We start from the raw sequence: 24,554 nt of genomic DNA on the forward strand, positions 1-24,554 counted from the left end.
TTTACTGTGGTTGTTTCTCATGGTTTAAGATAATTAACTCCTAGCACAGCGGTTCTCAACCTGTGGTTCGCGACCCCTTTGGGGGTCGAATGACCCTTTCACAGGGGTTGCCTAAGACCATCGGAAAACACATATATAATTACATGTTGTTTTTGTGATAAATCACTATGCTTTAATTATGTTCAATTTGTAACAATGAAATTGGGGGTCACCACAACATGAGGAATTGTATTAAAGGGTTGTGGCATTAGGAAGGTTGAGAACCACTGTCCTAGCAGAAGAAAAATGTCTGATGCCTCAATAAGGAGTCACTGAAGCATTTATATGATTGAATAAACTGTGTCAAGTCCCATTTGCTATACCACTAGGAACTGCCTTTTTTTTTTTTTTTTAAGGAGAAGCAACTGGTTTCGTAGTTTGTTTCCAGCTTAATGTTAGAATGCACTTTTCTCCTGTGCTCTCCCACATTTCTTCCATGCACCATATGCAGACCTACACCAGACTCCATCAGTATTTTTTTCTTTTAGGGGCAGGTGCATTTTTTAAATAGCTCTCCTCCTCCTCTATACTTGGTTACCATCTACTCCTTTATATGGTACCCTCTAACATTCCTGTCCCATGTTATCCCTGCCTCTGCTTATCTACTTCTGTGGCTCTTACCAGTCATTCCAGGATGAAGTTAAAAATGCAGCTCATAGCTTGTGTGTCATTGAGTTTCTGAATTCCTGTAGCTACTTTTTACTCCAAAAGCAGTTTACTAGTAGTCTTCACAAAATATTAAAACACATTTTTAAATGTGAGAAAGTTTTAGACAATGATTAACATTATGAATGTATTCACAAACAAGTTTACATCAATATGTCTAAACATCCTCTACATGAAATAGAATAGGAAACTGTGAGCCATTGGTTAACTAGATAAACTCAGTAGCAATAAAAAAATTTTTTTAAATGTCTAGATGTTCTATAAATATTCTTTAAAAACAACATTTCTTTCTTGTTTTGGCTACCTGTTCAATACCAAATATTAGGATTAAATTTTTAATGAAAGCCTAAAACAGAAATTTTTGGGCATCATCCTATATAATAAAAAGCTAATATGCAAATTGACCGGACAGCAGAATGACTGGTCGCTATGATGCGCACTGACCACCAGGAGGCAGACGCTCAATGCAGGAGCTGCTCCCTGGTGGTCAGTGCGCTCCCACAGGGGGAGCGCTGCTCAGCCAGAAGCCCTGAGCCAGACTTACGGCTAGTGAGCACAGCAGCGGTGGTAGGAGCCTCTCCCACCTCCACGGCAGTACTAAGGATGTCAAACTGATGGCTTAGGCCCTCTCCCCCACGGGCTCCCAGACTGTGAGAGGGCACAGGCCAGACTGAGGGACCCCCTGAGTGCACAAATTTTGTGCACTGGGCCTCTAGTGTTGTTTATAAAATGCCACATATCTTTTGTGTATAGTTAAGGTAAATTGTTATGAAGAATATTGTAGAATATTTAATTTCAAAAGATATTGTGTATTTACTCTGTTTCTCATGGTTTAAGATATTTACTCCTGGCAAAAGAAAAATGTCTGAAGCCTCAATTCTTGTTACTGGTGCAGAAATATACAACAAGAGAAGTCCATTACATTTAACCAACACATGTGAGTTTTCCAGTCTTAAAAGATTTCTAACAACCGTTAATATATTTTAAATCAGGCCTTTTTAAATTCAGGGATATTCTGGACATAATTTACCTGTGCGATAAGTTGGGGATATAAAAATTGAAAACTATGAACCACTAATATCTTGTAATTGTCAAGAAATTTCAAATGACTAAGAAAGGTTTAATGGGTATTGACATATAAATATTATTCAAAATATTAATATCCAGCATAATAATTTAATATCACAAGTGGCAGCAGAATGACATAGTGGATAAAACATTGAATTAGGCCACATTGGGTTGTTTCCCCACTCCCAACTATGTTCATGGTACAGATTATCCTCTAGCTAAGCTTAGAACCAGTTTCTTTTCTATAAAAGTTGTATAAAGGTTTAAGCAAAAATCATTCATTCACATGACAAGGAATATTGTGAAACATTTGGACAGTACCTGTTACATACTAAGAGCTAAATAAAAATAACCCGATACGATATACAAATTGCTATAAATACCATCTTATTTCATTTTTATGACAATTTTTTTTAATCTTTATGACAATTTAATAGTGACTTTCTGTTTCCAGAATCAAATTGCCTACTGGGCTGCTGTCTAATGTCCAATAGGCTCCTCAAATTTAACAGGTCCACGATAAATTCATCTTTCCACCACCACTCCCCGCCAATTTTTTCTCCATATCTTACCTTGGTAAATGGTATCCACTTACTCATCTAAACCAGAAACCTGGGACCCATCCTAGAACCTTCCCTTTTTACCTTCCTCATCTAAATAGTACCTCAATAATAGCAATATGTAATGTTAAAAACCCACAAATATACCAGTCCTTCATTCTCCTTTTTAGCAACATCACGAAGAGGAAAAATTAAACCACCGCTGCAAGTGAGGAGTTCTGCAGAGAAACCTGTTGTTTCTGAAACTGGAGTGGATAATGCTGTATCACGTCAGTCTAAATCACCTGCAGAAAGAAGTAGAGGAGATGAGACACACAAAGTAACTTTACTTTGAAAGCATTTTTACATAAGTTATTTATCAAGTTATTGTAGAAATACATATAGAACTAAGTTTTTACAAGCAGTGAGTGTCTTTGCTTAAGGCATTGCTTTCTTAAAAGTTATCATTTATTGTCCTTGAAAGTAAGGTCATTCTCACATACAACTCATTTACTGTGCTGACAATAGACTTTAGTAATATCCATTCAATATAACTCTGATTTACCTACCCATTTGGTGGGAGAATGGACTCATCATCATTCTTTGAGTTATACAAATTAGTGTGTGCTATGGGGATGTTCTAGTATAAAAATATAAAATACAAGTGGACTCTGGCCTTAAGTATCTCCAACTCTAGCATGGGAATTAGATAAATTAATAAGATCATTCTACTATTGTATACATCTTCTCACATGTACTTATAGCAGTGATGGCGAGCCTTTTGAGCTCGGCGTGTCAGCATTTTGAAAAACCCTAACTTAACTCTGGTGCCGTGTCACATATAGAAATTTTTTTATATTTGCAACCATAGTAAAACAAAGACTTATATTTTTGATATTTATTTTATATATTTAAATGCCATTTAACAAAGAAAAATCAACCAAAAAAATGAGTTCGCCTGTCACCTCTGACATGCGTGTCATAGGTTCGCCATCACTGACCTATAGGGTTCAGTAGGAACCTATTGGGAGGCTAATGTCTAACCCCAGAGCTGGAGAGGGAAGGAAAAATCAAGAGAGGCTCTCTAAGGCAGTGGTTCTCAACCTTCCTAATGCCGCAACCCTTTAATACAGTTCCTCATGTTGTGGTAACCCCCAACCATAAAATTATTTTCGTTGCTACTTCATAACTGTAATTTTGCTACTGTTATGAATCGTAATGTAAATATCTGATATGCAGGATGTATTTTCATTATTACAAATTGAACATAATTAAAGCATAGTGATTAATCACAAAAACAACATGTAATTATATATGTGTTTTCCGATGGTCTTAGGCGACCCCTGTGAAAGGGTTTTTGACCCTCAAAGGGGTTGCGACTCACAGGTTGAGAACCGCTGCTCTAAGGAGATGGAAAATGAGTTGGTTTTTGAAGGATAAATAAAGGTTATTTAAATGGACATTGAGAAGAAGGGTATTCATTCCTGCTCTGAGGAAACAGAGCAGGGAATGGATAAGAGAAAGTTGTTTCTTGGAGAAATAGGAGGTAATCAGAGATACAGATAATTTTGTAGGTGAAGAACACCTACTAGCTAGCTTTTCTTTCCTCTGAAGTGTGAGGATGGTGGATTTTTCTTGGGGATAAATTGATGTAGAGTGTTCAAGGACAATTAAAGATTTGGAATAGCTACTGAGAGATAATGGAGAAAGCTAAGAATGAGTATCATGGTAGGCAATGTGGAGACCCAGTTTAAATTAGAGACTATGAATTAACGTGTAGTACTCTTTCAGAGTTTAGTATTCTTGATGTTAGATTGAAAAAGAATATAATAAAAGAAGATTGCAAACAGAAAAAAGAAAAAGAATAGATGGTGATTTTTAAAAAAGTAAATGGTTATATGGCATAAAGATAAAGGGTGCAAGAGTTGAAGATATTAGAAAAAGTAGTCAAAATGATGGTTCAAATTGTCTCACTAAGTGCTTCTTACTAGGGACACTATTCAGTTTTGTGGTGTGGTACTGAATGTTGTAGGATGATAAGCATGCTAGGCCTGTGCTGGCTTATTGTCAGGGGAACCCTTCTTTCTTTATGATAACCAAAACCACACCTACACATTTTCATACTGCTCCTCTCCCAGGGTAGTGGACCACTGGCTGGAGTAAGTAGGAAGAAAGCCAGGATGGCCCTGGCTGGTTTGGCTCAGTGGATAGAGCGTCATCCTGCGGACTGCAGGGTCCCAGGTTCGATTCCGGTCAAGGGCATGTACCTTGGTTGCAGGCACATCCCCAGTGGGGAGTGTGCAGGAGGCAGCTGCTCAATGTTTCTCTCATCGATGTTTCTAACTCTCTGTCCCTCTCCCCTCCTCTCTGTAAAAAGTCAATAAAATATATTAAAAAAAAAAAAGCAGGATGAAGCAAAATATCTTAGCCTAGACTGCAGTGATGGCGAACCTATGACACACCTGTCAGAGGTGACACGCGAACTCATTTTTTTGGTTGATTTTTCTTTGTTAAATGGCATTTAAATATATAAAATAAATAAAAAAAATATAAGTCTTTGTTTTACTATGGTTGCAAATATAAAAAAATTTCTATATGTGACATGGCACCAGAGTTAAGTTAGGGTTTTTCTAAATGCTGACACACCGAGCTCAAAAGGTTCGCCATCACTGGTCTACAGGGTATATTCTTCTGACACTGATGTCAGATTTTTATTTGATCTGGGTAAGTGTGTATCTGTGGCTGTGGAAAAAGGGAAGCTTGCTGTAGTTAAGAAGTTGACTGTGCAATGGCCATAAAGTTACAAAACATTTAATGTTCCATGATTTCCAACTCCTTTATGTATATTAGTGAAAAGACAGAATAGATGCAGGTTATGAGATCAAAACAATAGGAAATGAGCCATGGAGGTTCTAGAAATTGTCAGTTCCAGGTGAATATTGAATTGTTTTACTGGCTATGAAGTGATCAGAAAATTTATAGGATCTTGTGCTTCCTTATCTGCAGTGAAAATTATTTTCTTGTATTTTAGGGACAAGTAAAGATTTGGAATAGCTCCTGAGAGATAATGGAGAAGGCTAAGAATGAGTATCAGTGTTAGGCAATTTGGAGACCCAGTTTAAATTAACTGATATTCTAAAATGGGCATAACCTTAATAAAATACAGTTGACCCTTGAACAACATGACCTTGAGCTGCGTGGTTCACTTATACATGGATTTTTTTCAATAAATACTGTAAATATATGTATTTTATCAAGATTTTCTTAACATTTTATTTTCTCGGGCTTTATTATAAGAATACAATATATAGCCGAAACCGGTTTGGCTCAGTGGATAGAGCGTCGGCCTGCGGACTGGGGGGTCCCAGGTTCGATTCCGGTCAAGGGCATGTACCTGGGTTGCGGGCATATCCCCAGTGGGAGATGTGCAGGAGGCGGCTGATCGATGTTTCTCTCTCATCGATGTTTCTGACTCTCTATCTCTCTCCCTTCCTCTCTGTAAAAAATCAATAAAATATATTTTTAAAAAAAGAATACAATATATAATACATATAACATACAAAATATGTATTAGTCAACTATTTGTTATCAGTAAGGAACCCAGACAATTCACTATTAGTAGTTAAGTTTGGGGGAATCAAAAGTTCTATGCAAATTTGACAGTGAGGGGTCAGTATCCCTAACCACCAACTTGGTGTTTTTTTTAATTGTTTTATTGCTTAAAGTATTACAAAGAGTATTACTTATGTCTCCTTTTGTTCCCACCCTTGACAATCCCCCGGCTTCCCCTACCCCCCAGTGTCTTATGTCCATTGGTTATGCTTATATGCATGCATACAAGTCCTTCGGTTGATCTCTTACCGCCCCCCTCCTGCCCTCAACCCTCCGCGGCCTTCCCGCTGTAGTTTGACAGTCTGTTTGAGGCTGCTCTGCCTCTGTATCTATTTTTGTTCATAAGTTTATAATGGTCTTTATTATCCATAAATGAGTGAGATCATGTGGTATTTTTCCTTAATTGACTGGCTTATTTCACTTAGCATAATGCTCTCCAGGTCCATCCATGCTGTTGCAAATGGTAAGAATTCCTTCTTTTTTACAGCAGCATAGTATTCCATCATGTAGATGTACCACAGTTTTCTAATCCATTGATCTACTAATGGGCACTTAGGCTGTTTACAGATCTTAGCTATGGTGAATTGTGCTGCTATGAACATAGGGGTGCATATATCCTTTCTGATTGGTGTTTCTGTTTTCTTGGGATATATTCCTAGAAGTGGGATCATGGAGTCAAATGGGAGTTCCATTTTTAGTTTTTTGAGGAAACTCCATACTGTCTTCCGTAGTGGCTAAGACTTTGTTGAGGATTTTGGCATCTATGTTCATGAGGGATATTGGCCTGTAATTCTCTTTCATTGTGTTGTCTTTACCTGGTTTTGGTATTAGGGTGATGCTGGCTTCATAGAATGAGCTTGGAAGTGTTCCTTCCTCTTGGATTTTCTGTAGTAGTCTGAGGAGGATAGGTTTTAGTTCTTCCTTCAATGTTTGGTAAAACTCCCCTGTGAAGCCGTCTGGCCCTGGGTTTTTGTTTGCTGGAAGCTTTTTGATGACTGCTTCAATTTCTTCCATAGTTATTGGCCTGTTGAGATTTTTAGATTCTTCCTGATTGAGTTTTGGAATGTTTTATTTTTTTAGGAATATGTCCATTTCCTCCAGGTTGTCTAGTTTGTTGGAGTAGAGTTGTCCATAGTATTTTTTAACACTCCTTTGTATTTCTGTGGGGTCTGTTGTTATTTCGCCTCTATCATTTCTGATTTTGTTTATTTGGGTCCTCTCTCTTTGCTTCTGGTGAGCCTGGCTAGAGGTTCATCAATCTTGTTTATCCTTTCAAAGAACCAGCTCTTGGTTTCATTGATTTTATGTATTGCTTTTTGGTTTCTATGTCATTTATTTCTGCTCTAATCTTTATTATCTCCTTCCTTCTGCTCACTCTGGGCTTTTCTTGTTGCTCTCTTTCTAATTCTTTGAGATGTAAAGTTAGATGATTTACTACCATTTTTTCTTGTTTTTTGAGATAGGCCTGTAGAGCTATAAATTTCCCTCTCAGGACTGCTTTCATTGTGTCCCATAGGTTTTGGATTGTTGTGTTTTCATTTTCATTAGTTTCCAGGATGTTTTTAATTTCTTCTTTGATCTCATTGGTAATCCAATCAATATTTAATAACATGCTATTCAGCTTCCAAGTGTCTGAGTATTTTGGGTTGTTTCTATTGTAGTTTATTTCTAATATTATGCCATTGTGATCTGAGAAGATACTTGGTATGATTTCAATCTTCTTGAATTTAGGGAGACTTTGTTTGTGACCCAATATGTGGTCTATTTTTGAAAATGTCCCATGAGCACTTGAGAAGAATGTATATTCCATGGCTTTGGGGTGAAATGTTCTGAAGATGTCAATTAAGTCCATCTGATCTAGTGAGTCATTTAGGATTGCTGTTTCTTTGCTGATTTTTTGTCTAGAGGATTTATCCAGTGATGTCAGTGGTGTATTAAAGTCCCCTACTATGATTGTATTGTCAATCTCTCCCTTGATATCTTCCAGGAGTTATTTTATGTATTTGGGTGCTCCTGTATTGGGTGCATATATGTTTATCAGGGTTATATCCTCTTGTTGTATTGATCCCTTTAGTATTATGAAGTGGCCTTCCTTATCTCTTGTTATGGCCTTCACTTTGAGGTCTATTTTGTCCAATATAAGTATTGCTACCCCAGCTTTTTTTTTTTCATTTCTATTTTCCTGAATATTTTTCCATCCCTTCACTTTCAGTCTGTGTGAGTCCCTTATTCTGAGGTGGGTCTCTTGTATGGGTCATGTTTTTTTTTTATCCATTCAGCCACTTGATGTCTTTTGATTGGAGCATTTAGTACATTTACATTTAAAGTTATTATAGAAAGGTACTTGTTTGTAGCCGTTTCTATTTTTTGTGCCTGTTTTCTTTCTGAGCTTTTTATTTCTTCTTTTTATACCAGACACTTTAGCATTTCTTGCATTGCTGGCTTGGTGGTGATAAACTCCCTTAGCCTTTTTTTGTCTGTGAAGCTTCTTATTTCCCCCTCAATTTTGAATGATAGCCTTGCTGTATAGAGTATTCTTGGATTCAGTCCTTTGCTTTGCATCACTTTGTAAATTTCCGTCCATTCTTTTCTGGCCTGATGTGTTTCTGTTGAGAAATCATTTGATAATCTAATGGGAGATCCCTTGTATGTAACTTTCCGTCTCTCTCTTGCAGCCTTTAAGATTCTCTCTTTGTCGTGAACATTTGCCAGGGTAATTATGATGTGTGGGTCTTTTGGGGTTCACCTTGTTTGGTACTCTCTGTGCTTGTTTGACTTTTTTCTTCCCTACCTCAGGGAAGTTTTCTGATATTATTTCTTCAAATAGGTTTTCTAACCCTTGTTCCTCTTTCTGTTGTTCTGGCACCCCTATTATTTGTATGTTGTTTCGTTTCATGTTGTCCTATAGCTCCCTTAGGCTCTCCTCCTGTCTTTTAATTTTTTTCTCCAATCGCAGTTCAGTTTGGGTGTGTTTTGCTTCCCTGTCTTCTTATTTGCTAATTCGGTCCTCCACTTCTCCTAGTCTGCTGTTGAAACTTTCAATTGTGTTTTTTATTGCAGCTATATCACTCTTCATTTCTTCTTGGTTCTTACATAAGTTATTGATATTTTCATCCATTTATTTTTGATTCTTACATAAGTTGTTGATTTTTTCATCTGTTTCTTCTTGATTCTTGCATAAATTGCTGATTTTTTCCTCCATCCAGTTTATGCACTCTAGGACCCTTAGTCTGAAATATTTTTCTGTCATGCTGCATGCCTGGGTTTCACTTAGCTGCTTTTCTGGCGAGTCCTCCTTTCCTTTCCTTTGGGGGATTCTTTGTCTACCCATGTTTGATCTCACTGACATATCTAGCTGTTGAATCGTTCAGGGGCTGCTCCTCAGGCTGTGGTTGCTCCTCGGGTGGTTGTGGTAGCTCCTCAGTTGGCAGCAGCTCCTTTGGTGGGTGCTGTTCACAGCTGTGGTGGCTCCTCTGGCTGGTGGGGTGAGTCTTCACACACAGCTGCTGTTCCTCAGACAGAGGGTGTGCTGATCACGAGGCTGTTGTTCCTTGGATGGGGGTGGGCTACACACACAGTTGCTACTCCTTGAACTGGGGTGGACTGCTCATGTGGCTACTGTTCCTTGAATGGGGGCTGGCTGCACACTGCTGTTGTTCCTCTGATGTGGTGGGCTGCTTGTGGGGCTACTGCTCCTTGGACTTGGACAGGTTGATTGCAAGTCTGCTGCTCCTCGGATGCGGGTGGGCTGCTTGCGAGGCTGCTGCTCTTTGGACAGGAGTGAGCTGCATGCGTGGCTGCTCCTCCTCGGACGGGGACGTGCCACTCACCCGGCTGCTGCTCATCAGACAGGTGTAGGCTGTTGTGGCTCTGCTCCTCGGACCAGTGCGTGCTGCATAGGGCTGCCGCTCTTTGGACTTGGGCAGTCTGCTCATGTGGCTGCTGCTCCTCGGACCGGGGTAGGCTGCTGCTGCTCCTCGAATGGGGATGGGCCACTCACAGAACTGCTGATCCTCGGATGGGGGCAGGATGCCCACACAGCTGCTGTTTCTCGGATTGGGCAGGCTGCTCATGCGGCTGCTGCTGCTTGGACGAGGACAAGATGCTTGCACAGCTACTGCTCCTCGAACTAGTGCAGGGTGCCGTCTGTGAGCAGCTGCTGCTCCTCGGATGTGGGCGGGATGCGCAGGGCTGCCGTTCCTCAGACGTAGATAGACTGCTCGTGCAGCTGCTGCTCCTCGGACAGGTTGGACTGCTCGCATGGTTGCTGCTCCTCGGACAGGGAAGTGGGCCGCTCACACAGCTGCTGCTCCTTGGACAGGGGCAGGCCACATGAGGCTGCTTCTCTTAGGCCCGAGTCAGGCTGCTCACGGGGCTGATGCTCCCTGGACAAGAGTGCACAGCTCATGTGTCTGCTGTTCACGTGGTTGAAAAAATAATGTGAAAAAAGGTAGGAAATAAAGGAACAAACAAAAAAAAAAAGGAGAACAAAGAGAAAAGCAAAAAAAAGAGCAACAAACAAAAAAAAAGGGAAAACAAAGAAAAAAGCGGGAAAAAAAAGCTAACAAAACAATAACTAAAAAATAAAAATGAAAAATTGAAATGTCATTCCTTTGGCTGGCTTAAGATCCCAGTTTTCTGGAATGTCTGTGATTTTTTTTTTCTGTTTTTATAAAAAAAATATATTTTATTGATTTTTTACAAAGAGGAAGGGAGCGGGATAGAAAGAAACATCAATGAGAGAGAGACATCAATCAGCTGCCTCCTGCATACCCCCTACTGGGGATGTGTTCACAACCAAGGTACATGCCTTTGACTGGAATCAAACCTGGGACCGTTCAATCTGCAGGCTGATGCTCTATCCACTAAGCCAAACCCGTCAGGGCACCCCAATTTGTTTTAAGGTCAACTGTAAATAGAAATACTATCCAGCTTTTAATAGCAAAGCAAATTTATTTTTAAAGTTTTAATCTTTAATATTATGATTTTTAAAAGTTGTTTTCCTACAATACCTTAATTCAAATTTACATTAACATGTCTCCTGTGTTTATAGCATATCAAAACTGCTGATGTTGCAGAAAAGACAGAAAATAAGAACATTGAATTCCTAAACCAAAATTTTAGTAAGTGCTTTTTGATTTAATCTTCTTTATAAATTTCCTTTTTGCCACACTGGCTTTCTTTGATTTGAAAAAGAAAGATTTATAATAAATGTATTCAACTTTATGCAAGGAACTTAGAGGTTACAAGGAAATATAATATACTCTCTGTTCCCAAGAAGTTTGGGTTTGAGAAGGGGAAAACTTGATCAATCAATCTCTCCATCCCTATATGTAAACCTTGATCAAAATCTATACCAATTTTACCCTGCCAACTGCATGAAAAATGAAAATACCATAATTTTTGTTTTATTTAGATGAATCCCAGTATAGTGTTCGTGGTTCTCAAGCAGTGGGGAAAATAGAGAAATCTGTGTAAGTATGAGAAAGCCTATCAATTTTTTAAGCATGTATATTTACTTTTTGATGAATGTGACAAATTTAAAGGAAAAGGCTTTATAGTCTTACTAGAGGCCCAATGCATGAAATTCGTGTGTGTGGGGTGGTGGTCCCTCAGTTCAGCCTGTGCCCTCTCGCAATCCAGGACCCCTCACTCCTAACTGCCCACCTGCTTGCTCCTTACCACTTAGCTTGCCACTCCTTAGCGCTGCCTCGGAGGCAGGAAAGGCTCCTCCATTGAGTGTCTGCCCCCTGATGTGCGCATCATAGCGACCGGTCATTCTGGTCGTTCTGCCATATGGTTGCTGGGCTTTTATTATATAGACTAGAGGCCCGGTGCACAAAAATATGTGCACTGGTGCGGGGGAGTGTCCCTCAGCCCCACTTGTGCCCTCTCACAGTCTGGGACCCCTCGGGAGATAACAACCTGCTGGCTTAGGCCTGCTCCCGGGTGGCAGAGGGCAGGCCCAATCCCTAGGTGAGCCCCTGGTCATGCACAGAGCAGGGCCGATCAGGGGGTTGGGGCGCTGCCCCCTGTCATGCACAGAGCAGGGCCGATCAGGGGCTTGGGGAGCTCCCCCCCCCCGTCATGCACAGAGTAGGGCCGATAGGGGAGTTGGGGCACCACCCCCTGTCACAGAGCAGGGCGGATCAGAGGGTTGGGGCGCCGCCCCCTGTCATGCACAGAGCAGGGCTGATCAGGGGTTTGGGGCACTCCCCCCTGTCACACTCAGGGCAGGGCCGATGGGAAGGTTGCGGCTCTACCCCGTCACACACAGAGCAGGGCCCATGGGGGGGTTGGGGCGCCGCACCCTGTCACACACAGAGCAGGGCCGATCAGGGGGTTGGGGAGCTCCCCCCTATCAGGCACAGAGCAGGGCCGATCAGGGGGTTGGGGCGCCTTCCCCTGTCATGAACAGAGCAGGGCGGATAGGTAGGTTGTGGCCCCGCCCCCTGTGACACACAGAGCTGCTGGGCGATCAAGGGGTTTGGGTGCTGCCCCCTGTCACACTGCCCCAGGGGCCAGGATGCCTCGCGGCTTCGCTGATCCTGGTGTGGGAGGCCTCATGGCTCCGCTGATCCCGGGTTCAGGAGGCCTCGCAGCTCCGCTGATCCCGGTGCTGAGAGGCATATTACCCTTTTACTATATAGGATATAGGCTTGGTGCATGGGTGGGGGCTGGCTGGTTTGCCCTGAAGGGTGTCCCGGATCAGGGTGGGGGTCCCGCTTGGGTGCCTGGCCAGCCTGGATGAGGGGATGATGGCTGTTTGCAGCTGGTCACACCCCCTTCAGGGTAGGGGTCCCCTGGCCAGTCTGGGTGAGGGGCTGAGGGCCATTTTCAGGCTGGCAGGTGACTGAAGCTCCCAACCTCTCCTTTTTTTCTTTTTTCTTTTTTTCTGGGATTTATTTACCTTCTATGGCTGTCACTGGAACTGAGAGTCAGCTTTAGCTCTGAGGCTCGGCTCCAGCTCTGAGACCTCGGCTGCTGATCTGGGTTTGTTTGGGTTCTATAATTGAAACACTTTCAGCTCCAGCTCCGAGGCTGGCCGGCTGAAAGCAGGTTTCTGGGGATTGTTTAGCTTCTATAATTGCAACAATGTTTCTTAGAGTTGCAGCTCAGAGGCCGGCAGCGGCAGGCGGGGAACCTTGGCTTCCTCCATCACTGGAGCAAGCAAGCCTCTTGTTTGCTTCAGCTGCCTGGCTGCCGGCTGCCATCTTGGTTGGCAGTTAATTTGCATATCTCACTGATCAGCCAATGGGAAGGGTAGCGAAGTTATGGTTAATTACCATGTTTCTCTATTATTAGATAGGATTGTTTATAGCATTAATCATCTCTCAAGTATTATGATAGTACAATGGGGAATAGTCTGTTTTGTCCATTTGTACCAACATAACTACTTTCAAATTGAGAGATTCAGATGAATAAGATTTTAAAAATAATAAAGTATGAATGTATACCAATGTAACCTACTTTAAATATACAGTGGAACATGTAAGTTATGGGAGTTATATTTAGGTAGATATAAATATAGTAGCAATAATGGAACTTTTTAATCTCTAATTTGATTAATTATATGGTAAATTTTAACTTCTATAATGACTTACTAAAACATTTTCATACTTGACTAGTAAAAATTGCTATCAATAAACATTGACTACATTTAAAAAAAACAAAGTCTTATGTCAGAATTATAGCTAATGTTTTATGATATATTAACCAAATGAATTTATTTTTCAGGTTACCTGGTGTTTCATACAACATTCATGGAAATAAAATGTCTTCTAAATGGGCATGTTGGACGCCTGTAACAAATATTACGCCGTGTAGTAATGAAAGATCAAGTGCTTCACAAGGAGACACATTTATTCAAGGTGAAACATATACAGTTGATTCTAGAAAAAAAAAATTTTATTGATTTCAGAGAGGAAGAGAGAGGGAGGGAGAGATAGAAACATCAATGATGAGAGATAATCATTGAGCAGCTGCCTCCTGTATGTCCCCCACTGGAGATCAAGTCTGAAATACAGGCATGTGCCCTGACTCTGACCCAGAATCAAACTGGTGACCTCATGGTTCATAGGTCATCACTCAACCACTGAGCCATACCAGTCCAGCTACAGTTGACTCTTAACACATTTCGTACCTCTCAGGAGTTTTCTCACATTTTGCGCGCCATCTGTTAAGGACCTCTCACGAGTGTTCTCGTTTTTCACGCCCATGGAAAAAGGAGCGAATCTAGATACTTATGTAAATTTTGTTTGGTCCTTCTTCATAGAGGAAAATGTTTTACGCAGTACCATACGTTAAAAAGTACTAGGAACTTTAATTGTTTAATTGTTTGTTTTTGTAAATAAAAATGTTATAATTATTGAAAAACAACACCTAAAGTGCATTATGATGATTTAAATAATGTGCAGTTTGCCCAAAAACGTGTGGTCCCTGGCATATGTCTTAGAGATTTCTATGCAGTACGCAATGTGTTAACAACACAGGTTTGAATTGCATTGGTCCATCCATTTATATGGAGATTTTTTTCAATAAATTTTGTAAATGTATTTTCTTATGATTTTCTTAATATTTTTTCCTCTAGTTTACTAGAGAAAAGAATCTATACTAATAAAAGGGTAATATGCTAATTAGACTAGACATCTTCTGGACGACTTCCAGACATCCTTCCAGAAAAAGCCACTGTGGCGGAGCCAAGGCAGAAGCCATTAGGGGTGATCAGGCTGGCAGGGGAGAGCAGTTAGGGAGATCAGGCCGGCAGGGGAGAGCAGTTAGGGGGATCAGGCCATCAGGGGAGTGCAGTTACTGTGATCAGGTCAGCATGGGGGAGCAGTTAGAGGGATCAGGTCGGCAGGGAGATCAGTTAGGGCAATAAGGCAGGCAGGCAGGCAGAGGCGGTTAGGGATGATCTGGCAGGCAGGCAGAGGTGATTAGGGGCGATCAGGCAGGCAGGGGAGCAGTTATGGGAATCAGGCAGGCAGGCAGGCAGAGTGATTAGGGGTGATCAGGCAAGCAGGCAGGTGAGCGGTTAGATGCCAGCGGTCCCGGGTTGCGAGAGGGATGTCTGAGTGTCGGTTTAGGCCCAGTCCTGGGGATCAGGCCTAAACTGGCAGTCAGACATCCCCCAAGGAGTCCCAGATTTGAGAGAGTGCAAGCCAGGCTGAGGGACACCCTCCCCCCTGCACAAATTTCGTGCACTGGGCCTCTAGTATATAATACACATTTCATATAAAATATATATTAATTGACTGTTATTATTAAGGCTTCTGGTTATTTAGTTTTGTGAGTCAAAAGTTATACGTAGATTTTTGGCTGTGTAGGGATTGATACCCCTAACCCTGTGTTGTTCAAGGGTCAACTATAGTTTTTTCTGTATATAATAGTAGTTCAGGGGAATATTCATTTCTTGAAATGTCTGACAGATATCTTTGGTTTTAATGAAGGTTATACATTATCAGTTTATTAATTTAACTAGAGGCCTGATACATGAAATTAGTGCACAGGTAGGGTCCTTAGGCCTGGCCAGTGACCAGGGCCGATCTGTGGGGCGACCAGCAGGGTGATTGGGGCCCCCACTCGCACCCACCTTGGCCTGGCGCTGCCCACTTGCTGGCCCCACCACCGCCAGTTGCCTCTCTCTGTGGGGTGGCTGGTGTTTATGGGATGACTAGCAGGACGATCAGGGGGCCCCCACTCACACCTGCCTTGGCTGGCCTGCCACCTCCTGCTTGCCAGCCCCACCCCCACCCCCCACCCCCCCGCAAGCATCTGTCAGGGCCTGCGGGTTGGGGGCAGCTCCTGCAGTGAGCGTCTGCCTCCTGGTGGTCAGTGCATGTCATAGCAACCAGTCGTTCCACCGGTTGTTCTGCCATTGGGTCGATTTGCATATTAGGGTTTTATATAGATAGATAAGGATTAATTTCTCTTTTTCCCACTAGATATTCCTATCAACAAAAATTTTACTAAACAAAAATCATCCTCTTCAGTATCTGATGATAATTCTGAAGAAACAGCAAAGGTGGAATATAAGAAAGAAGTAACGCAGCGTAACAAAATAGATAAAGGAGAAGCAGATGTTTGCAGAAGAACCAATCAACAACTAAATCAATCTTCAAAGCAGAAGAATATTGAAAATACCAAGCAGAGTGATTGGCATATTGAATCTGAAACTACTTTTAAATCAGTTCTCCTAAATAAAACAGTTGAAGAATCTCTCATCTATAGGAAGAAATACATATTGTCAAAAGATGTGAATACTGCTATTTGTGATAAAAGCCCCTCTCCTAGTAAAAATGCAAGGAGTCTTAGGAAATCAAGGAAAAGATTAACATCTGAACTTAATTCCTTGGATTTGAAACAAAAAAAAATGGTGAGCTTTCAGTGTGTTTTATTTCTGCTTACCCATAACATGCCTACTTAATAACATAAGAAAGAGAAAGAAGCTTGTTTGATTACTGTAAATTTAACATTTGTAAATACCTTGTTCTTTAATACAAACTCAAAGCAAGTGCATCTTGAATTCCTGCATCTCTCCCTAATCCTGGCTCTGATAAATCACATGCCTGTGGGTGCCATAGGAATGTACATAGGAATTGCATGAATGAACCCTGTTTTGGCTCCTTTTTGTGTGTCTGTGAGCCACATATGTGATTTTTCATTTTCTAGTTATATTACAATTTCTATAATACATTTGTAAACTTTACAGGATAAATTCATTTTATTAATATATACTTTTACTTTACAATTACAGTTGACATTTGATATTAATATTAGTTTCTGCCTTGTTTCCTCTTATTGGGTCTCCCACTCTGTCCCTTAGATTCTTTTGAACATGCATATAGAACTGTGTGCCTTTGCCTCTCAAATGGTGCTTACCTTTCTTCTTAAATAAATGGTTGTGTTTTGTGATTTTTTTCACTTTATAAGTGTAAAGACTTTCATTCAACATTTATACTTTGCACATAGTAGCATCTGAAGTATTTCTTGCATTATTGCATTAAAGTTTTACAAGGTTTTTCAAGAAAGGATGTAAGTGGGGTGGAAGATACTATCTTCTTCTATAACCGTTGCTCATCCCTATTGGCTGCCCCACTTTCTTCAGATGAATCATCTGTAGAACATCTCTAGGACAGTTTTAGGTATTTTGTACCATACTTTGAGACCTATATCTGGGCTCTCTGTTTTCTTTCATTCTCTTTGTTTATTCTTTCACCAATACTACACTATACTGATAACTCTGTCATTATGCCTTAAAAGTAGAGTACTGTCAGTTCTCCAACTTTGTTCTTCTCCTTCAGCATTGTGTTGGCTATTCTGGATCTCTTGCTTCTCCATGTAAACTTGAGAATCATATTGTTGATAACCAAAAAATAACAGTCTGAGATTTTGATTGGGATTACATTGAATCTATAAATCAAATTGGAAAGAACTGACCTCTTGACAATATTGAGCCTTTCCATTTATTTTGATTTTTTTAAATTTTTCGTCAGAGTCATGTAGTTTTCCTCACATGGATCTTGTGTATATGTTTGTCATATTTATTCTTGATTCCATTTTCGGGGGTGGTAATGTAAATGGAATATAATTTCATATTTCAATTGTTAGTCACTGATGTATAAGAAAGCGATTAGCTTTTATTATTACTTTTATATCCTTTCACCATTTCTATAATTGCTTTTTAGTTCCAGAAATATTTTTGTTGATTGAGATTTTTCTACATAGACAAAAACAGTTTTATTTCTTCCTTCCCTATCTTTTTACTATGTATATCCTTTGCTTGTCTGTTGCCTTAGCTAGGACTTCCAGTATGATGTTGATAGGAGTGTGAGAGCAGACATCCTTTTCTTATTTCTGATCTTAGTGGAAAAACATCTAGTTTCCATTAAGTATGATGTTTGCTGTATTTTCTTTTTATAGCTGAACTTTATGAAGTAGGAGATGTTCCCTGTATTCCTGGTTTTCTAAGAGTTATGAATTGATATTGGATTTAGTCAAATGTTTTTTGTGCATCTATTGATGTGATCATGATTTTCTTCTTTAGCCTATTAATATTATGGATTACATTAATTCATTTTCAAAAGTTGAATCAGCCTTGCTTACCTGAAATAAATTCCACTTGGCTATGGTAGACAATTCTTTTTATACATTTTTGGATTTGATTGCTAATATTTTATTCAGGATTTTTGCATCTGTGTTCATGAGCTGATAATCCTATCTAATAAAGAGGGAATATGCTAATTGACCTTCACACCATCATAAAGATGGTGGCACCCACAGCCAATAAGGAGGGAATATGCTAATTCACTGCCCCGCCCTCAAAGATGGAGGTGCCCACTCCCCTCAGCCCCACCGGGGTGGCAGGCGTGCGGCAAGGCTGGGCCCACCCCATGGGCCTGCCTCCAGAGCCCCTCAGTCCCCTCAGCCACCCAGCCACCCAGGGCCGCCCAAGGCTCAGGTAACCAGGACCGGCCGAGGCTTGCGCTGCCGGCAGTGGCAGCAGCAGAAGTGTGATGGGGGCCTCACCTTCCCCTGATCGCTGGGTCGCCTCCCACCCCTGAGGGGGCAGACCAGGCTGAGGGATACCCCCTCTGGTGCATGAATTTTCATGCACTGGGCCTCTAGAATCTTCATAAAGTGAGTTAGGAAGTATTCCCTATGCTTCTGTCTCCTGGAAGATTGTAGAAAATTGTTATACTTCTTAAATGTTTTATAGAACTCACCAATAAACCCACCTTGGTTGCTTTCTTTTTTGGTAGGTATTAACTATTGATTTAATAGATACAGGCCTAGTCAGGTAATTCTTCTATGAGTTTTTATAGAATTTCAAGGAAATGGTCTGTTTAATCTAGGTTATCAAATTTGTGGGCATAGAGTTGTCTATAGTGTTTCTTTATTATCTTTTTAATATCCATGTAATCAGTAGTGATAGCCTCTTTTGGTATTAGTAATATCTGTCTTTTACATCTTTCTTTCTTTTTTTCTTAACCTTACTAGAGGCTTGCCAACTTTATTGATCTTTACAAAGAACCAGTTTTTAGTTTCCTTTAGTTTTTTATATGAGTTTTTTTTCTATGGATAGAAACTTTTAAAAGCAATATCTACAGAGCACTCTCCATAGTCCTTTCTATATGGGAAAGGACTGACCCTGGCTTGTTTTCATGCTCAACAAAGCCCAAGCTACCAAGTCACCTCTGGCTCCCTTTATTTCTCTTTGTGGCTATACTTAGAGCCAGATTTTTCTTAATTTTTTTCAGCCTTTATTTTCATTTGAAGGTTAACTTACAGAGTTTTTAAGTAACTTATGAATTGTTTCAGAGAGAAAAGTCAAAAGGGAAAATACTTGCTGATGCAGCAGAATCCTTGATAAGCCAAATTAATAAGAGATACAAACCAAATGATGCTATACGGTCTGCAAGAAAATTAAAGGAGTCTTTCATTAACAGGTATGTTCCTAAGTTTTAGAAATGAATATCTTCCTGACAGATACAACTAAATTGTTTTACACTGTTTTAAGGTTAGTTTTCAACAAGTTAAAGTAATGTAACTTTCTAGGAGAGAACACATAGTAACTTATTTACTTTTAAAATTAGTAGCTGTTTAAATTAGAACTAAATTTGAAATTAGACATTGTAGTATCTGATTACATTTTATAAAATATCAAAAATACCAAATTGGTGCAGCATATCATTTTAGAAATCTTTAAGATATAGACATTATAGAAATTTTTCATTGAGTCTAGTGATGAGTAAAATGAAGTATATTTAAATATATTGCTTAAGTAAGAGATCAACCAAAGGACTTAATATGCATTCATATGAGCATAACCAATGGACACAGATGGGGAGGGGAGGTGAGGGCATGTGCTGGGGGTTGGGGAAGGCCGGGGAGAGGTCAATGGTGGAAAAAGGAGATTTATGTAATACATTAAACAATAAAGAACTTAAAAATAAAAAAAATGAAATTTAAATAAGCTGAAATGATTTACTTTTATATAGTAAATATGTATTCCTTATTTATAATCTTTCTGAAGGTTAGTTCTTTTCTTATTACAAAATGTATTTTTATAGGCTGCCAGTTGGTTAATTCACATTTAAATTCATTCCACTCTTATTGTAAGAAATGAAAATTATTATTTTCATGGTAGAACATTCAATTTAAATTGCTTGGCACCTCCTGCTACATAAATGATTCAGCTTAGAATTAAATATTATTGTTGCTATATACTGTGAGTGAAGGTGCAAAAATAGGGTACTAGTGCTATCACATCACAGTGATTTAGAAACATATGGATGTGGACTTAGTGACCCAAATATGTTCTACCTTATATAGAATGCCTTTTATGGAAAACATTCTACTGATACTTAATTGCTTTCTTAATTTTGACAAAACCTTTTTTATAGTGGTTTTTCAAACAAATATGATCTACAGCTCAGCAAGGTAGGTTTCATTTATTTAACTATACTATATATATCATAGAATTTGACTATATATATGAATATATCTATAATTGACTGTAAACACTAAAATAGAATAATGGCATGATGGAATTAGATTTAATGTTTTCAGCATATTGATAAAAGGATTAAACAACTAACATGTTTAGTGGCAAGTACTCAAAGAAGCCTTCTACTCTGCTTTTCAAAGAAAATGCTTCTTTTACCTATATGAGCGTGATTTTTTAGTTTTTGGTTCCTGATTTAGTATATCTTCTTTCTTAAGGCCACCTGCCAGTTTTCCATTGTTCTGTGGCCAGGTTTTGGTTTCCCACTATGAGTGGGTCATTTATAACCTTGAGCTTGTGCAGGTATGACAAAGACAGAGGGACGTTACAGTAGTTTCTGCAGGCCACTATAACAAACATAGCACTGTCTGGTGGAGTGGCTCAGTTGGTTGAGCATCATCCTGTGCACCAAAAGGTTACCGGTTCAATTCCTGATAAGGGCATATACCGGGGCTGTGGTTTGATCCCCAGTTGGGGTGCGTGAGGAAGGCAACCGATCAATGTTTATCTCTTTCTGTCTCCCTTCCTCTCTTTAAGCATGTCCTTCTGTGAGGATTTTAAAAAATACTATAGATTGGGTGGCTGAAACAACAAATATTTATTTCTCACAGTTCTGAAGGCTGGAAAGTTCAAGATCAAAACACTGGCAGATTTGGTATCTGCTGACTGCCATCTTCTTACTGCATCCTCACATGGTAGAAGGACATGATTTAGTATATCTTCGTCTCCATTTTTTTCTAGCTAATCCTATCTGAAAGATTGAAGTTGGTGATACGTGGGCAGGCTAAATAGCTATCTCAGATGGTGAATAAAGAAAAATTGAATTGCCGAAACCGGTTTGGCTCAGTGGATAGAGCGTCGGCCTGCGGACTGAAGGGTCCCGGGTTCGATTCCGGTCAAGGGCATGTACCTGGGTTGCGGGCACATCCCCAGTGGGAGATGTGCAGGAGACAGCTGATCGATGTTTCTCTCTCATCGATGTTTCTAACTTTCTATCTCTCTCCCTTCCTCTCTGAAAAATCAATAAAATATATTTTTAAAAAAATTGAATTTATTTCAGGAAAAGGGGATGGGGGATGGGGATAGCCAAAGGGAAGGACTACATAGCACTGAGTCAAAAGGGTATTGGTTCCATGATGCTAGCAAAAATATACCTAGGACAGTGAAACAAGGAAGGGCATGAGAGAAGCAACAGGAAAGCCTAGGCTGGGCTGCTTTGGCTCACTGAGAAGTCAGAGGGAAGGGGCCTTGGACACAGGTTCAGGGGGTTGACCCTAGATGAGTTGCCTCTGCCCATTGCTCTCCTGGTTTCAAGTCTCATGGGATCCCTTGGGTTAGGGAATATGTTCCTGAGGGGGAAAGGAAGGGGAACGGGAATGGTAAGGGCATGCTCCTGGGAGGGAGAATACATGCTGGGTCATTTGTCTTGAGACAATTTATCTCTCTCTTGCAGGTGGAAATCTTAGGGGAGGTCTCAGGGGGGTATCTCCATAGAATACTCATCAGTTTTCCAGGTGTGCTCTTTCTGGATTGTGGTCTCCACTGATTGGTCGGTGCCAGGGCAGGGGATCATTAGTCAATGTAACCAGTCCAGGGGCAGCCATGGCAGCACCACTTGTCTTGTTTGCTGCTTTTCTGGACCTGGAGATGAAATATAACTGAGGCCTAGATGTTATCTTTGGGGAGGAAAAGGTCAAGGGTTCTAAACTGCATACCTGGTGATATGCTAAAGGGAGGATAGGTTACCCTGGGGACAAGGTTCTTGTTTTCCCAGTTTTGCCCCTTGCTAGGCATCCGGGCTTTCTGCCCTGGTGAGTTTCTGTACCTGGCGCTTCATCCTTGCTCTACTCATGTCTGCCTAATACTATCTTCCCTCATAAGTAGATCCTCCTTAAACCCTTATTTTTGTTAACAATGTTTATTATTCACCCAGGCTTAAAATATCAATTATCTTTTATTTCCTCACAATTACTTTCTCTCTCAACTTAATTTCAAGTTTTGAGGTTTACATTTTGTAATTTCCTCTTGAATCTTCCCTCTCCTGCCTATTCCAGCTGCTGTTTTTCTAGTTTGCATTCTAAATTTCTAATCCCTAGATTGCTACAATAGCCTTTATGTAAGTCTTAATGCTGCTAGTATTTCTTTGTGCCAATCCATTCAATACCAGCTACTTTCTTTCTAAATCACACTTCACTCGTGTCATTCTCTTGTTCAGAACCTTTCTTGGATCCCTGTTGCTTATAGAAGTAAGCATGGAGACTTAGTCTGGCTCCCTAGTGCCTTTCAAAGTCAGTCTTGTTTCTTAATATTAGTTTCCTAGGGAAACTAATAATCTGAAACATAACTTCAGATTCCCGAAGTGTTTATTCTCTTTTTCTTCGACCTTTGGAAAGAACTTGGAACTGACTCAGCAGGTTCCCACCTTCTTTTCTGATTGTCAAAACTTTATTCTTCTTTGTAAGACTTACTTTAGCAGTGGTTCTCAACCTTCCTAATGCCGCGACCCTTTAATACAGTTCTTCATGTTGTGGTGACCCCCAATTTCATTGTCACAAATTGAACATAATTAAAGCATAGTGATTTATCACAAAAACAATATGTAATTATATATGTGTTTTCCGATGGTCTTAGGCGACCCCTGTGAAAGGGTCGTTCGACCCCCAAAGGGGTCGCGACCCACAGGTTGAGAATCGCTGCTTTAGAGTCTGCCTTCTTTACAAAAACTTTCCAAGATGTCCTGACTCAGAATCCATAATGCACAAGAATTCTGAATCTGCACAATTATTTTGGTACCTTTTGATGTCTTCTTCACTAGTGCAGATTTTTATATCACTTCTGTCTTTTAGCAGAGTGTAACTGTTTAATATCATCTTTGTATCCTGTATAACATCTTTGCTCATTTTTGTATCCTCTTTAATATCTTTTCTCATTTTTGTATCTTCTGTAATACCTAGCACACACTGGCATGCAAAAGATGAAATGAACAAGTGTAACTGAATAGTAGTAAAAATCATATTGGAAAGGGTAAGTCAGTTAAAGTAATAATATTCCCAAAAATATATACACACACTTTGAATAATTCTGAAGGCAGTGCTTATTAAAATACATTTCATTTTCAAAATTGAGCTATCAACTCTTAAAGTGTGCATACATTTTTGGGAGGACACCATATTAAGAGAAAAAATTTTTGGAATAATGCTAATCTATATAAAGCAGCTAAAAGAAATAATAAAATTAAAGATGAATTACAACTAAAATGAATATTTTCATTTTAATATTTCTAGCTTACTAAATATTATATTAGATGTCTGATTATTTCAGATTAGTAATCATTTAGTGACATTAATTATTTGTGTACCTAATAATCGACACGCATAAAAGACAAATATGCAAATTGACTGTACCTTCGCTATACCTTAAGGCACTCCCACCAGCCAATCAGAGTGACTATATGCAAATTAACCCAACCAAGATGGTGGCCAGCAGCCACAGAGCTGGAGCAAGCAGGAGGCTTGGTTGCCCCAATGATGGAGGAAGCCAAGCTTCCCGCCTGCCGCAGCCAGCTCTGAACTCCACTCAAAGCAACAAAGTTTCAATTATAGAAGATAAATAAACCTCAGATACCTGCTTTCAGCTGGCCGTGGCCATGGAGCTGGAGCAAGCAGGAGGCTTCCCTCCTGCCCGCCCTAGCCGGCTCTGAGCTCCTCTCAAGGCTACAAAGTTTCAATTATAGAAGGTAAATAAATCCTAGAATAAAAAAAAAAGAAAAAAAGGAGAGGCTGGGAGCTTCCATCACCGGGGGGCTTGGCCAGCCTGAAAACAGCCCTCATTGCCTTACCCAGACTGGCCAGGCACCCAAGTGGACCCCCCACCCTAAAGGGGGTGTGGCCAGCCTGAAAACAGCCATCAGCCCCTCACCCAGGCTCGCCAAACCTCCATGGGATGAGGGTCCCCACTGGGGGTGGGGGGACTTGACCAGCCTGCAAACAGCCATCAGCCCCTCACCCAGGCTGGCCAGGCACCCCAGCGGGACCCCCACCCTGATCCAGGACAGCCTTCAGGGCAAACCAGCCAGCCCCCACCCATGCACCAGGCCTCTATCCTATATAGTAAAAGGGTAATAT

General features: G+C 40.4%; 1 protein-coding gene across 1 annotated transcript in view; it reads left to right on the top strand.

The window, feature by feature from the left end:
- The window catches only part of SYCP2 (synaptonemal complex protein 2), a gene marked incomplete at its 5' end in the record, with an annotated part of 101,186 nt that overhangs the window by 40,642 nt on the left and 35,990 nt on the right, over positions 1-24,554 (top strand). The window contains 8 exons of the mRNA XM_081097502.1: positions 1,543-1,642; positions 2,504-2,652; positions 10,978-11,047; positions 11,341-11,398; positions 13,662-13,795; positions 15,869-16,299; positions 19,245-19,372; positions 20,330-20,366. Coding sequence (XP_080953628.1) covers positions 1,543-1,642; positions 2,504-2,652; positions 10,978-11,047; positions 11,341-11,398; positions 13,662-13,795; positions 15,869-16,299; positions 19,245-19,372; positions 20,330-20,366 — 1,107 coding nt within the window. The remainder of the gene's footprint in view (positions 1-1,542; positions 1,643-2,503; positions 2,653-10,977; positions 11,048-11,340; positions 11,399-13,661; positions 13,796-15,868; positions 16,300-19,244; positions 19,373-20,329; positions 20,367-24,554) is intronic.

The sequence above is a fragment of the Myotis nattereri genome (assembly GCF_964212035.1).
Source record: "Myotis nattereri genome assembly, chromosome: 8".
NCBI lineage: Eukaryota > Metazoa > Chordata > Mammalia > Chiroptera > Vespertilionidae > Myotis > Myotis nattereri.